Raw genomic sequence first — 14,778 nt, 5'->3', positions numbered from 1 at the left:
ACTAAATATTGATCCATTTCAAACTACCAAATCCAAACACTGAAGCACCAACAACTGCTTAAGGAGAACCTTTTTTATTGTTTTCATCATACAACTGACTAGGTTTTTATGGGGGAGGGAGAAGCGTCTCGAGATGTTTAGACAGTCTCTCTCATGAGCTTGCTTAGTTTCTGAATCTTGGTCTTTGTCGACATGTCAACGTATTTCTCTCCAATGCTGACAACCATTCCACCCAAGATTGTTGGGTCAGTCTAGGGGGAAACCAAGATTCCTAATTAGAATTCCATAGTGAGAATAGTGGGCTACATGATAACAGAAAAGACTACAATGCTTGGGTTTAGATCTTGACAAATCAATAGTATTAGACAGATTTAAATATGTTCAAGTTCCTTTGCAGAGAAGTATTTTTGTAGGCTGCTCTGGCCAAAACTCATTATGTTTGGCTCAGGAACGGTTCTTATAGAGCAAAATTTACCTGCACAAGACAGGATAATATAATGGTTTTTTTTTTTTTACTGATACCTCTGTTGTCAATGTTTTCAGAGATCAGAAGAAATATTAAAATTACTGTAAGGGGAAGGGCTTATAGAGAACAGCCCCCCCTCATCAGAAGCAGCCCATCTCCAAGCAGTCATGAAAGCGAAAGGGCGGATGAGGAAAGTCAGGAGACGGAAAGGGAGTGCCAGACCTCTGGCAACATCCAAGAGCCCCTGCTCCACAGGCAGGAAGAGAGGGAGAGGGGGAGAGAGAGGAGAGGAATCAGGCAGACCGCAGACCCTTCCCCCCGACCCCGGAATTGAGGAGGAGGAGAAAAGGGAGGAGATTCACTGTCCTGAGGCTTTTATGTTGGTCCAAATCGCGGAAGGGGGCAGTGCTGGATTCTGATTCGGAATGAGGAGACATGAAACCAACGGCTCGCTACACTGTAAATAATGTGCACTAATAAAGACTTTTGAAAGACAAGCATGTGGAAGGTCGTTACTCAGGAGTAGTCACAAAAACCTTGACAATTACAATTTGCTTTACATTAGATTCCACCTTATGGCTCTTCTGCCTCTTTGTCCCTATGGGGTTTTGGGGGGGTTGTTTTTTCAAAGGGTTTGCTTGTTGCTTCCAACTGAATTGGCTGTTCTAGTCTAAAGCAATTGAACAGCCAACAGACCATAGGAAGACATTTCTTTGGGCGCCTGTTTGAAACCAGTGGCTACAGCAAGCCAGCAGCCTTGATTCAGGGCCACGTCCCTATGGTTTATGCGAGCAATGGGGAACCTCCAGCCATCAGGCCAAATTTGGTCCATGAAGCTTTCCCCAAGTTATGCCCATCTGCCCCACACTTGACATAATAAGTGATGTCCGATGTGGGGCAGATAAAGAGATGTGGCTGGATCTGCTGTACAGCAAAGCTCCTTATAGGGAACTCAGCCGTGCAGTTATTCCCTGCAGAAGACGCGGTTGAATAATGGTCAAGTGACTGAAAGGTTTGTTCTCCCACCTGCCAATGTTGACATGAGGGGGTGGGAACAGAGTGATGTGACCTGCCAAGTCATAAAGATACCTCATCCCCGGCTTATGATAAGTTTGGACAGCTAGGCTGCCCAATACGCATTATCCACATCTAGAAAAGGATGTATTTTCCTTTAAGGGAAGCTTTCCATGGCCGATGGGGAAGTTCTTATAGATTGTTGAGATGGCCCTTCTTAGTCATTTTTAATTTATTAGAGAGAGTTCTGTTTTACATAGCTGTAACCATACCTTTATCTCCAGTTTCAGTATTTCTCCTTTAGCTATAAAGCCATTCAAAGCTGTCTTCAACTCCGTAAGATTAGCTTCATCCAAGGGCTTAACGTATTGAGACAAAAATAGAGAGCTTCAGAAAGTCAACAAGCAATGACATAACAGAAAGATAAACTATCAGCCCCATGACTGACATACAATACAATAAGGTTGTGGCATTTTTCTGCTTGGCAACAGAAAGTGGCAGCATCCTTGCTAGGCTTAGTAAATAGCAATTTGATATTTAACACAAGTTAAATGAAATTCACTTTTTCGGAGTCAAAATGTATGCAATATGTGTTTTAATCTCTGACATCTTCTGAGTAAAAAAGGTTTTAAGATGTACCATCTACTCACAATGATGTTTTCAGTATAGGGTCTGGACTAAAATTAAAGTTAAGCTGCAGTATGGTTTGTTTGTTTGTTTGTTTGTTTGTTTTAAAAAACTTGGCTAAGAGTTTTTCATAAATCCCAATGCTACAAAGCAAGGCGAAAAATAAGATGACTCCTTCCCTTGTCTCATTTTGTGGCCTCTCCACTGCAGAGAACAAGAGTGGAAAACTAGGAAAGCTCTAAGCAGGCATCCCCAAACTGCAGCCCTCCAGATGTTTTGGCCTACAACTCCCATGATCCCTAGCTAACAGGACCAGTAGTTGGGGAAGATGGGAACTGTAGCCCAAAACATATGGAGGGCCCAAGTTTGGGATGCCTGCTCTTAGGAATGGAGTGGCAGAATTGTTTAGATCAGGCATCCCCAAACTGCGGCCCTCCAGATGTTTTGGCCTACAACTCCCATGATCCCTAGTTAACAGGACCAGTGGTCGGGAAAGAGGGGAATTGTAGTCCACAACATCTGGAGGGCCGAAGTTTGGGGATGCCTGGTTTAGATGATCTGGAATGCTAGAAAATGTTTTAAAAAATGCTGAAAACAGGTGTACTAAAAATGACTAATTCAAGTGTTATATAGAGTTGTCCTCAGTTATTACCAAAAAAGCAAGATGTTGGTCCTGTCTCAGAATATGAACATTTTGCCACCTAAAATTAAGAGAGCATATAAAGTGAACAGGAAAAACTATGTTTGCTAGCTATTTGTAGAGATGAATTTAAGAATACTTGACTGGGCTAAATAGATTAAAGTCACAAGAGGAACAAGTGCAATGCAACAGTTCAATGTGACATGAATACTGAAGTTCCAATAACCCTTTTCCAGACATATGTTAAGTGCTAGTAAACAAAGTACCATTCATTTTGCAAATATAACCCTTCCCCCAACTTCTTTACACTATAGGTCAGACTGGGGTCCTGTAGATGATGCTAAGACTACAAGCTCCATCTTCCTGGTGAATGGGAAGGATGAAAGTAGTAGTCCAAAACATCTGGAGAACATCAGGCTCGGGAAGGTGGCTTTAGACTAAGAAACCATGAAGTTTTGCATGCCATTTGCTTACCTGAGCAGTGGTTACAGAGCATATAACTTCTCCACGGAATGCACTCATAATCTTAGCAAATGCAGAAATTACACCTGGCGTGTTTTTCAAGCGACCATTTTCAGCGAGCAAATCTTGGGAAAAGATAATAATAATAATAATAAATTTTTATTTATACCCCGCCCTCCCCAGTCAAAAACCGGGCTCAGGGCGGCTGACACCAACAGAATTACAATAAAACATAAAAACAATTAGTTAAAATACAGATTAAAATACAGTATTAAAATTTAAAGTGCAGCCTCATTTCAAGTAGGCCATAAATCCAAGCCATGAGGGAGGAAACACAGGGGTCAGGCTGAGTCTAACCCAAAGGCCAGGTGGAACAGCTCTGTCTTGCAGGCCCTGCGGAAAGATGACAGATCCCGCAGGGCCCTGGTCTCCTGGGAAAGAGCGTTCCACCAGGTTGGGGCCAGTACTGAAAAGGCCCTGGCTCTTGTAGAGGCCAATCTAGCCATCTTATGACTCGGGATCTCCAGAATATTATTATTTGTGGACCTTAAGGTCCTCCGTGGGGCATACCAGGAGAGGCGGTCCCGTAGGTACGAGGGTCCCAAGTCGCATAGGGCTTTAAAGGTCAAAACCAGCACCTTAAACCTGATCCTGTACTCCACCGGGAGCCATTGCAGCTGGTAAAGCACTGGATGAATGTGATCCCGCGGCCGGGACCCTGTAAGGAGCCTCGCCGCGGCATTCTGCACCCGCTGGAGTTTCTGGGTCAGCTTTAAGGGCAACCCTGCGTAGAGCGAGTTACAATAGTCAAGCCTGGAGGTGATCGTCGCATGGATCACTGTGGCCAGATCGGGGCGAGAGAGGTAAGGGACCAACTGCTTGATGCGACGGAGATGGAAAAATGCCACCTTTGCTGTGGATGCAACCTGCGCCTCCATGGAAAGCAGGTGTTACATATGTACATTCAAACTGTACTAAAAGTGTAATGAAACAGTGCCAAATTACAAAGAAAATCTCCTTCCAGTCTAAACTGTGTTTACAATATTACTGTACTATTATTCGAAGCCCATTTGTGAAGCTCAACCCACTTTATCATGTTCATCCACAGAGAGACTGCTACTACTTACTGAAAAAGTTGACAGTGACAGGTGACATTTTCTCTTTAGCTAAAATATCATTCACGGCCTTTTGCTTTTCTGCACTCTTTACATGAGGATTCAGGACAATGACAGATAATTTAGGGTCCTTCAGAAGTGTCTGGATTTGAAACAACAAAAGCATCTCTTGGTCAAAATCAGATTTGCTTCTAGTCAATGCAACATAATTATAATGCAACATAAAGGTATTGAAGTTGCCCTCTTAATTAAATATAACAAACCAAGGAAAATAATTTTCCCAAAGAAGGAAAACAGCATAAGTAAAAAAAAAAAGGACTTGCATCAGCATCTTCAGTGGAAATGGATTCTAAGTGGTGTGCAATAGGACTATATAAAATCAAAATAAAAAAAATTCCTTCAGTAGCACCTTAAAGACCAACTAAGTTTTTATTTTGGTATGAGCTTTCGTGTGCATGCACACTTCGTCAGATACACTGAAAATCGCATATAAAATCACATTACCAGAACTCGAGTCAGCTCTTTCTCAATCTGGTCCAACTTCTTCTGCTTAGAAGCAGCAGAGAAGAGTGCAGTGGCATACCGACCTTCAAGGCCATATACTTGAATTGGTGGCTTCCGAGGGGGAAAATACAAGGTATAAAAATTAATGCACAAGACAAAACTGTCTATTTCAATTGATTCTCAATGATCCATTGCCTAGCAAGCATACTCAGTCCTCAATGGGAGGGGAGGGGGTTCTCCCTTAAGTTAATTTCAATTTTTTTGTGTGTATTTCTGTAAACTTCTGAGTTCTCCCAGGGATGGCAGTGGTGCTGTGTTAGCTACATAAAGAATGGCACCCCACCCTGCCAGCACTGCTAATAGAGAGAGTTATAGGTTCAATACCAGAATATTAAAAAAAGTGATAGGTTCAATAAAAGGTAAAGGGACCCCTGACCATTAGGTCCAGTCGTGACCGACTCTGGGGTTGCGCGCTCATCTCGCATTATTGGCCAAGGGAGCCAGCGTATAGCTTCCAGGTCATGTGGCCAGCATGACAAAGCCGCTTCTGGCAAACCAGAGCAGCACATGGAAACGCCGTTTACCTTCCCGCTGTAGCGGTTCCTATTTATCTACTTGCATTTTGAGGTGCTTTCGAACTGCTAGGTTAGCAGGAGCTGGGACCAAGGAACGGGAGCTCACCCCGTCACAGGGATTTGAACCGTCGACCTTCTGATCAGCAAGCCCTAGGCTCAGTGGTTTAACCACAGCGCCACCTGGGTCCCCCTGATAGGTTCAATACCAGAATATTAAAAAATAAATTCCCACAGTCCGTTGCTGTGTTTTAACAAAACAAAAATGCATAATTAGAAACGCTTAATATTAAGGCATAACTTATTTGTGTTAAGTATTATGCTTAAGGACATAAGAGAAATCCAGCAAATAAAACCAAGATTCACCCGAACCCCCAGTCTTCCCAGGAATCCCAGAAACTTGACAGGTGCTACGTAGCTGATCCACTGGAACTTGGTCAGTAAGACAATGCAGAAGCATAAGATGGTTCATTAAACACACTACACAGCAGCTGCAGCCACATGAAGAGCGGATTTTCAATTGTGACTGGCCACATTATAAAGCTTGCTTCTATCATATTGAGGTTATGGTAGATTCTACATGATTGCTAGCTATAAATATGGACATTGACACTCGTTTAAGTGGCACACAGGGCCCTGCATTCTGCAATATTTATCTAGAACCCAGATCTTTAATTGGAAGTAAATCACCCTAACTACAATTGATCCTCTTCCCAGGTAAACATTTTCAGGTTCTTATCAGGTTGCTCCTGTACACTTGCCACCTGCAACAATGTCCACCTGCAACTTGGGGCAATTAATTTGCACGATTTTGTAAAATAAACTTACCTGTACCAGTTTTGATGCTGGCCTGATTAGGGAGGTGCTGAAGCAGCGCACCTACAGTAAGAAAAAGTTGTCATTTACATTATTTTAAAAACCAGTGGTATCCAATATTAGTCATAAATGTCAGGGGAAGCTGAGAAGTTACTACTCCAGCAGACTCCAGTCATCGTAGAGGAATGGTCTCCAAATGGCTGTCTCCACTACTGGTAAACAACTCAATACACAGGTTAAAGCTCAAGGGCATTATTCTTGCCTTTAAGTGATTTCATATGGCTTTCTCAACTGGCCAGTATGTAATTAGTATTTCTTCCCCCAGAGACATGCACCCCTGGACACCAAGGCAGACACAACCTATGCACATGCCCATCTCCCAAACTCTCTTCCTTTACCCTCTTCAGCACTAGAGTTTCTGTTTATTTTTTGACCTGGGCTCCTTTCCAGGGTGGATAAAAATCAATGATTTTTTTTAAAAAAAATTAAAAATGGATTTTTTTAAAGAAAATGCTTTTGGAGGAAAAATGTTTCTAAATATAGTTTTCTATTTAAGCTACATTATAGTCCAAAGGCTATTCATTAGGAAATAAGGATTTGTTTTAAGTTTTTCATGTGTGGTGAAACTCAGTCTAAGGTGGGGTTTTTTGAAAGTCTTGAAAGACCTACCTTGGCTCCCAGTACGCTTCAGAGCACAATTCAAAGTGTTGGTGCTAACCTTTAAAGCCTTGGCCCAGTATACCTGAAGGAGCATCTCCACTCCCATCATTCTGCCCAGACACTGAGGTCCAGTACCGAGGGCCTTCTGGCGGTTCCCTTGTTGCGAGAAGCCAAGTTGCAGGGAACCAGGCAGAGGGCCTTCTCGGTAGTGGCACCCGCCCTGTGGAACGGCCTCCCATCAGATGTCAAAGAGAAAAACAGCTACCAGATTTTTAGAAGACATCTGAAGGCAGCTCTGATTAGGGAAGTTTTTTTTAATGAGTGATGTTTTAATGTATTTTTAATCTCCTGTTGGAAGCTGCCCAGAGTGGCTGGGGAAACCCAGCCAGATGAGCGGGGTATAAGTAAAAGACGCCTGTGCAAGACAGAGTGCCTGGCATGCTCTGGTCCATGGGGTCACGAAGAGTCGGACACGAATAAACGACTAAACAAAGTAGTAGTGCTGCTCTAGATAGGCCAATGGTTTGACTCAGAGTCAGGCCCCCTCCTAGGTTCCAGTGGCAGGAGGACGTTGCAGAGGAGCTTGCTGAGCTTCCTTCCAGATCTCTGGCATCACGGGAAGCCCGGGCTGCAGACCAGGCACACATACCCCTGCCCCACATACCCTCCAAGTCCTCGGGGGGCCGCTTGGGTTTAAGACATTCCCCTCTCCTCCTCTTCCTTCTCCTCCCAAAGCCCCCAGGCTTCAGTCTCGGAAGCCAAGTGAGGCATCATCAGGTAAGAGACATGCCCCCAGCAGAACCCCCTCTTCCTTCCCAAGGCTTCGTTGCTCACCTTCTGAGCCAACCCTGCAGCAGCAGCCATCTTCTTCTTCTGTAGGTCAAGCCGGGCCCTCCTCGTCCTCGAGACGAGAGGAGCGCAGGCGCAAGGTCTCGGGCTCCGGGCACGCAGGCGCAAGGCTTTCTGGGAATCGTAGTTTCTGTAGAACCAGTCGCCCGAGTGGGCGGGGCGGAAAGAGGCATGGCGGAAGACCATAAGTTTGCATGGAGGGCGTGACGTAGAAGTTTGGGATCGGAGAAGGAACATTATTATTTTTCTTGGAATCGCAAGGTTCCGGGGAATGCAGCTTCGTGTTCCGAGTATTGTAGCCTGCTTTGCAAAGTGCCGAGAGAAAAAAGTGTGCTTAAAGGAAGCAAGGCAAAAGTTTTTAATGCATAAGCGTAATTTACGCCTTAGGGAAGTTTTTAATGACTGGTGTTTTAATGTATTTTTAATCTTTTGTTGGAAGCCGCCCAGAGTGGCTGGGGAAACCCAGACAGATGGGCGGGGTATAAATGAATTATGATTATTATTATTATTATTATTATTATTATTATTTACCCTGAATTTATTACGCGCCTTTTTCGAAGCGGAGTTTAATGCTTATTACGCATGAAGGCACACACGTTGCGGTCGTACTGAATATTAGCAGGTTCGTTTCTCAGACTTGCTATAAGTTTTCATTTTGTTTATCAGATGACTAGTAAGATCCTCTCTGTGCTGGCAACCTGGTTTCTTTTAACCATTATTTTTCTCACTGGTGTGACTCCTGTTTTCAGCAAATAATAGCATTTTGCCCGCCAAAACTGCCAAGCCCATTTTTTCATCTAAGTTATGGCACCTGCTTTCCAATCCTAAAGCCTAAATCATCCTGGACCTGAGTGAAAGCATGTTGTAGTTATATCGTTTGCCAGAGTAACATCTTGTCTACACATGCATCAGAATCAAGTGGCAATGAGGTGGCAAAATATTGAGGTGGCAGAATGGACGGTTTAGTGGACTCAAAGCCAAGATAGTCTGTAAGCGAAGTTAATTTCACAAAATGCTTAAATTTGGTTTAATTCTTTTTAAAGTGCCTTTCCCTTTCCTGGATCAACACCTATAGTTCAAACCACTTTTTTTGTACAGTACTGCCTTCTGTAAACTTCATGAGCTCTCTCTCTCTCACACACACAACCAATTTACTTTGTTAAGAATGCCGTATTGTGGTGTCAATAATTCCTAAATTGGAATTCCTAAACCTATGCAATTCCTTCCCCATAGTGAATAATAGTATGATTGTACAAGCAGTTACCTACTGAAAACTATAGTGAGTGGAGGGGTTGTAGTAGGGGTTGGGAAATGATTCTCTCTTCCTTTGTGTGACCATCCCTTGCTCCACTCCCTCATGCATTCACAGAGTTTCTTAACCCAAAACCTGCTGCCCCCATAGCTACCGTACAAGCCCATTTAACCTGATAAAGCAGAGCATCCCTGCGAGGCTCAAGCCTTCCAAACAGAACTTCAGCCAGGCCTTTGGGGAATGGCTAACATGGCTGCGTTTCACACACATCCCACCTCCCCACCCAAAGACACCCAATCTGGTCTTTGTTAGAAAATACTTTGTTTTTGTTGTTTGAATGATCAGTTATGCTTTTATTACTAGATTTTAATGTAGCTTTGTTGTTTCCTTGTAAGCCATCATGGAGTCTTGTTAATTAAATGACCAGGTGAAAAATAAGTGATTAGCAGCTTCGGCATTTAACAAGCACTGACATTCTGTTGGGAAGGCTTTGCTTGAGAAGGAAAGCCAAGTGCTTTAGGTATACAGTCTCTGAATACTGTAGTATGTGAAGGATTTTGTGGGTGGAGGGTGCAAGAGTCAATGAGTAATTATCCTTCCGTCCTAGCCTAATGTAACCAGCATCCCTCTTCGCCCCCAGCTAGCAATGTATACTTAAACATTGTTTTCATGTGTATCAAACATGTATTTGTTATGAAACAACTTAGGAGTGGCAGAGGTGGGCTGTCTTGCCTTAATTCTGGTCTTAGGTCCGCATATCTTCAACTTGCACAGTGTAAATTGTGCAGGAGATACTTTGAACACTAGATGTTGCTCTTGTTACAGATTGAGAGGCCTGATAACTAGCAGAGCCATATTTGGAGATGACATTACTGTACTGACATTACTGTAATACGTATCATCTGAAGAAGTGTGCATGCACACGAAAGCTCATACCAATGGCAAACTTAGTTGGTCTCTAAGGTGCTACTGGAAGGAATTTTTTGTTTGTTTGTTTCGACTACGTCAGACCAACACGGCTACCTACCTGTAACTATTACTGTAATACCTTAGCCTTGATGTAAATGCAGGGGGAATGGCGAATAATTTAGGGCCTCTCCACTATAGGTAGCAGCTAGCACAGGGGTCAGCAACCTTTTTCAGCCGTGGGCCAGTCCACCGTCCCTCAGACCATGTGGTGGGCCAGACTATATTTTTTTGGGGGGGGGGAATGAACGAATTCCTATGCCCCACAAATAACCCAGAGATGATTTTAAATAAAAGGGCACATTCTACTCATGTAAAAAAACACCCTGATTCCCGGACCGTCTGTGGGCCGGATTTAGAAGGCGATTGGGCCAAATCTGGCCCACCGGCCTTAGGTTACCTACCCCTGAGCTAGCATGTTGGACATTACAGTCATTCTATCAGTCACTGCCCCTCCCATCTGTAGCAGCTTTAAGTAGAGAGGGAAGAAAAGATCAAAGTTAGTGTGTGACCCATGTGAGAAATTGAAGCTGCTTTATACTAATGGGAAGGTCTGTGGCTCAGTGGTAGAGCACATGTTTTGCATTTAGAAGTTGCCAGGTTCAATCCCTGGTATCTCCAGGTAGAGCTGAGGATGTGAGATGGAATGTTGGTCTCACATGGTAGGAAGCAGCTTCTCTATGTTCCTATGAACCTTCTCACATGTTGAAACAATGCACAAGTGGGTTGCGGGGCCACAGTGGGTTGCCCTGACCCCTGCTGGCCATGTGCTCAGAGACCAGGAGGAGGAGCACTAAATGTGTACCGAATCAATGTACACATGTAGAGCTTCCTCCACACAAGGAATCCCCTTGCATGAAGAGTTCTGTGCACATATATGCATAGGCCCCTTGTGTGCCATCAGGGAGGGGGGGCCTGGTGCACATGTTGGTGGCCTGGAGGGCATGGTTGCCAGGCACCCCTCTGGTCCCCCTTGACATATGTGGGGTGTAAGTCTGAGACTTCTACTGCATCAGACCATGGGTCCACCTACCTCAGTACTGTCTCCAAGGTCTTGGTCTTTCTGTATGCTAAAAGCATATCCTCTGTAGCCAGTACCTGAATAAGGAAGTAATGCATGGTTGTGAGGCCTACCTGTTTTCCTTCTTCCTTTAGCATGCTTGCCCTCAGCTTCCTGCTTCTCTTTCCCATCTTCCAAATGGTTTTAGACAGCAGGAAGGGACAGATTGTTGGCCAAGAATGAAGGAAGACCTTGATTGCAGTGCTATTTTTCTAGAAAAAGAGGTGCCGGAACTCACCACAAACACCTCCCTTGTTCTCTTACAATGGCAATGGCGCCCACCTGAGAGGTACTGGAACTGAATTCCGGTGGGTTCTGGCTGGAAAAAAAAAGCCCTGCCTTGATAGTACGGTATGTGCTAACTTTTGTCAGGCACATGCTGCCATACAGAGGAGCTAATCCTGATCCCTGTAGGCAGTTTAGAATTAGCAGTGGTGTGGTCCAACAACATCTGAAAGGCCAAAGGGTTCCCACACCCTTGTTCTAATGCCATAAAGGCCCAGCTTACTGTTGTTCATTTTAGCTCATGTAACAAGGCCTGATCAGAAGATTTTTACAGGGATGAGAATTTATATGGGATTAGTTGTATCTCGGGGGTATTTTGGTCCTAGGCTGTGAAGGGTGTTAGGGCCAGACTAGACATTCCGGTAGCAGTTATGTTTGTTGTTCATGTATGTGTCTTATTCATGTGTAAAGCAGGAGGAAGGGGTAACCCAAACATTTAACATCAAAGAAGTGTGAATGTGTAGCTAGGGTTCGGGCCTTATATGTTGCTTATACAGTGGTACCTCGACTTACGAATGCTTTGACTTCCGAAGGTTTCGACTTACGAAGTCGACAACCCCAGAAGCCTTTTCGCTGCGTGTGCATTCTGCGCCTGCACAGAAGCGGCACGTGGTCCGCACATGCGCAGAAGAGCAAAATCGTGCTTCGTGCATGCGCAGAACAGGCGCTTCAACATCCAAAGACCTTGACTTACGAAGAGCGCCGCGGAACGGATCGTCTTCATAAGTCGAGGTACCACTGTATTTCACATATGTGTTGGAAACAGGACTTTCTCATCATTGCCAGAGAAAAAATGCATACTAAAACAAGTCCTGTCTCTCTGTCCAGACAAATACTTTATTTCCATAAGGCAGATGTGCATTGGGGCACTTAAAAATAATATTTGTTGAATGTAGTGTAAATTTCATTTAAGGGTTTTGCCGGCAATGTCCAAGCAGCTTGTATGAAGCTGAAAGCTGGGACAGCACAATATCCATCATTTTTCTGGTGGATTTGAACAGCCTACTCACATGCAGAGGGAAACTTGGCTCATATTAAATCTAAGAAGTTGAAAATTCTGTTCCCCCTCATTTGACCTGCATGCTCTCCGACTTCTAAGGCGTAAATATTTTTAACAAATCCCATGGTCATTTGGCTTCAGAAATAAAGCCTTTTTGTTTAAGATGAGCATCAACGTTTTGGATATGTGTGGCTGATCTAGTAACATTTAGTAGAGCAGCCACCAAGTAAGTCTGGCAGCTGGAACATTTTGGGCAAGGGAGCAAGTAGCTTCTGTGGTGATTATAATCAAATGGGATATGAAGCATGACCCCGTGGTGTACTTGGTGTTCTTATTGGGTGCAGGCATTAAAACATTCTTGTACAAGCTTTTCTAATGTGTACCCAGGAAATAGCCAGTGCCAAGCTTCTCCAGCAACAGGATGGGGTGTAACATAGCAGCTGTCAATTATTTACCGGTAATGAGATAAGTTGTTTTGGGTGGTGTTAAGTGTTTGGACTGAAATGTTGATGTTTAGGAAGGGGGCTGTTTATGGCTCCTCTGTATAGCACAGAATATTTGCTAGCTTTGGGAAACATTTAGAAATGTTGTCTAACTAGGGAAATCTTCAAAACTTGGCTTATCAGAATGCTACTGTCGAGCATTGGCTGCCATAATTGTGGAATGGCATAATAATAACTAATAATAAACTTTGAAAAGACAGCAATATTAAACATTAAAATGTTGTCTGTCCCCTTGCTATTGCACAAGAAGAAGCAGTGAAACACAGACCTATTTTACATTGTGTTTCTTGATCAGTGGACAACACCCCTTTCCCATAACTCAAACAAATGTTTCATTAAATGCAAATACAGAGTTAGGAAAATTAAAGTACCGAAATGCTATGCGGTGATTTTGCATTTCTGTCCTTTGCAGTACAGTCTTAGTGAATAGTCCAGTTAAATCCAGTGCATATATATCAGACATGTACCAGCGCTTGGTCTAGGCCATAATCTTGAAGAGCATTCCAGTGCACCCTCTTTGTACACCTCCATATATTTTTTCCTGAAAGGGAAGCTCTCAGAGACTTCCCCTGCAGAACCCACCAGCCACAATTTAACTTTCCTTGTGTTCCATAAGTACCATAGTTGGGGAGGATGGTGTGAGATTTTTAAGGGGAACCTCTGAATGAAAAGATAGTGCATGCTATTTAACCCTATAAAACATTGCCACTCCCAATCCCTATATGTCTTTTCAAAACAGGGAAGTTTAAAGAGTTGTTAGTGATGACTGTGGTGGCAACGTCTGAGAATTTCTCTCTCAGAAAAATGTGGGTGGGTATGCAGAACTAAGTTTGAGATCCTAGCTGAGATACTGGTTCAAGAAGTCCAGTCTTTCAGTCTGTAGAAATGCAGCGATGATAACCATATAAATAATATTTGTGAAGTGTTTTAGATCAATTATGTGTGGTGTTTTTACTTCGTTCTGTTTGCAACTGCTTTTGCCTTAGCAGTTTCAGCTTCTTTTTATTAAAAGGGGGTGGAGAACTGGTAGCCCTTGAGTCACATCTGGCCCACAGTACATTCCTCACTGACCTACGACTTCCCCCTCACTTTTTTCACGGGAACTACGTAACCAACCAAAGAAGAGACGGAACAATCTGTCTCTCTTCCTGCAGGTTGTTGTATTTCCATGCTGAGCAGGCAGGCAAAGGAGCTTCTTTCAGCTTGCCCAGCTCTTAAACTAAACAAGCTGCAGGAAGAAGAACAGAGCAATCTGTCCCTTCTCTGGCAGCCCCTTATGTTCCTGTACTAGGTGGGAAGGAATAAAAGTCTTATTTCCCCACTGGCTTTCTTATCCTCCCTTGGATGTAGTTTGTAGACAGAATGTGGATGAGATCTACCTGGCTTAATGTGGAAGAAGCTGTTGTGGAAGTGTTTGTTTTTTTTTAAACAAAACCAATCTTCTTGGCAAACTGGGAATATCCCCTCACTCACCCAAGTTTAGGATATTCCATCATTCTTCAGCAGAGTTTATTTTTCTTTGAGAAAAAGAAGTGGCTCAAGTAAATGTAAACTAAGCTTTAATAATAAAGAAAACTGTAACAAAATAACATAATGAGAGAAAAGTAAAAACAACATGAGGCAAGAAACAAGAAGAGGCAGTTGGTCCCTCTTAACTGACATTCTTCACTGAACACACACTGAAGCGATGGGCTGATTCCGGAGCAAAACACACAAGCCCCGCCCACCAGATACCATGCACTCTACTATTCAAATTAGGCCCCAGTGTTTTTCTTACAGAAGCACAGTCTAAATATCTAGCTAATTGCTTGTAGTCTTCTAATCACAGAGGCATGATGGATGGGTACAATTACACAGGACCTCTGATGGGCAAACAATTATCACTTTGACTAAATAATTTGGGGAAAGGTATTTGTTTTGCAGTGTTCTTGCATACACAACCCTCACTCTTCAGTAAGATTCATGGGGTAGCTAAATGTTACTGTGT

The 14,778-nt window shown here is 43.4% G+C and overlaps 1 protein-coding gene and 1 non-coding gene across 2 annotated transcripts; both read right to left on the bottom strand.

Moving 5' to 3' along the window:
* Window positions 1-58: 58 nt before the first annotated feature.
* ATP5PO (ATP synthase peripheral stalk subunit OSCP) lies at window positions 59-7,808 on the bottom strand. Its single transcript, XM_035115548.2, has 7 exons — window positions 7,711-7,808; window positions 6,229-6,279; window positions 4,829-4,939; window positions 4,337-4,466; window positions 3,222-3,334; window positions 1,753-1,839; window positions 59-251 (listed from the first exon to the last, which is right to left on the bottom strand). Exons 1-7 carry the CDS (start codon window positions 7,738-7,740, stop codon window positions 138-140), a joined length of 636 nt encoding a protein of 211 aa, XP_034971439.1. The 5' UTR covers window positions 7,741-7,808; the 3' UTR covers window positions 59-137.
* On the bottom strand, window positions 1,103-1,238 carry LOC118085822 (small nucleolar RNA SNORA2/SNORA34 family). Its single transcript, XR_004692697.1, has one exon. It is a non-coding gene; the product is annotated as a small nucleolar RNA SNORA2/SNORA34 family (small nucleolar RNA).
* Window positions 7,809-14,778: the final 6,970 nt, after the last annotated feature.

The sequence above is a fragment of the Zootoca vivipara genome, chromosome 4 (assembly GCF_963506605.1).
Source record: "Zootoca vivipara chromosome 4, rZooViv1.1, whole genome shotgun sequence".
Classification (NCBI taxonomy): domain Eukaryota; kingdom Metazoa; phylum Chordata; class Lepidosauria; order Squamata; family Lacertidae; genus Zootoca; species Zootoca vivipara.
Note: the sequence above shows the minus strand (reverse complement) of the source record. Positions and strands in the feature narration are given on the sequence as shown.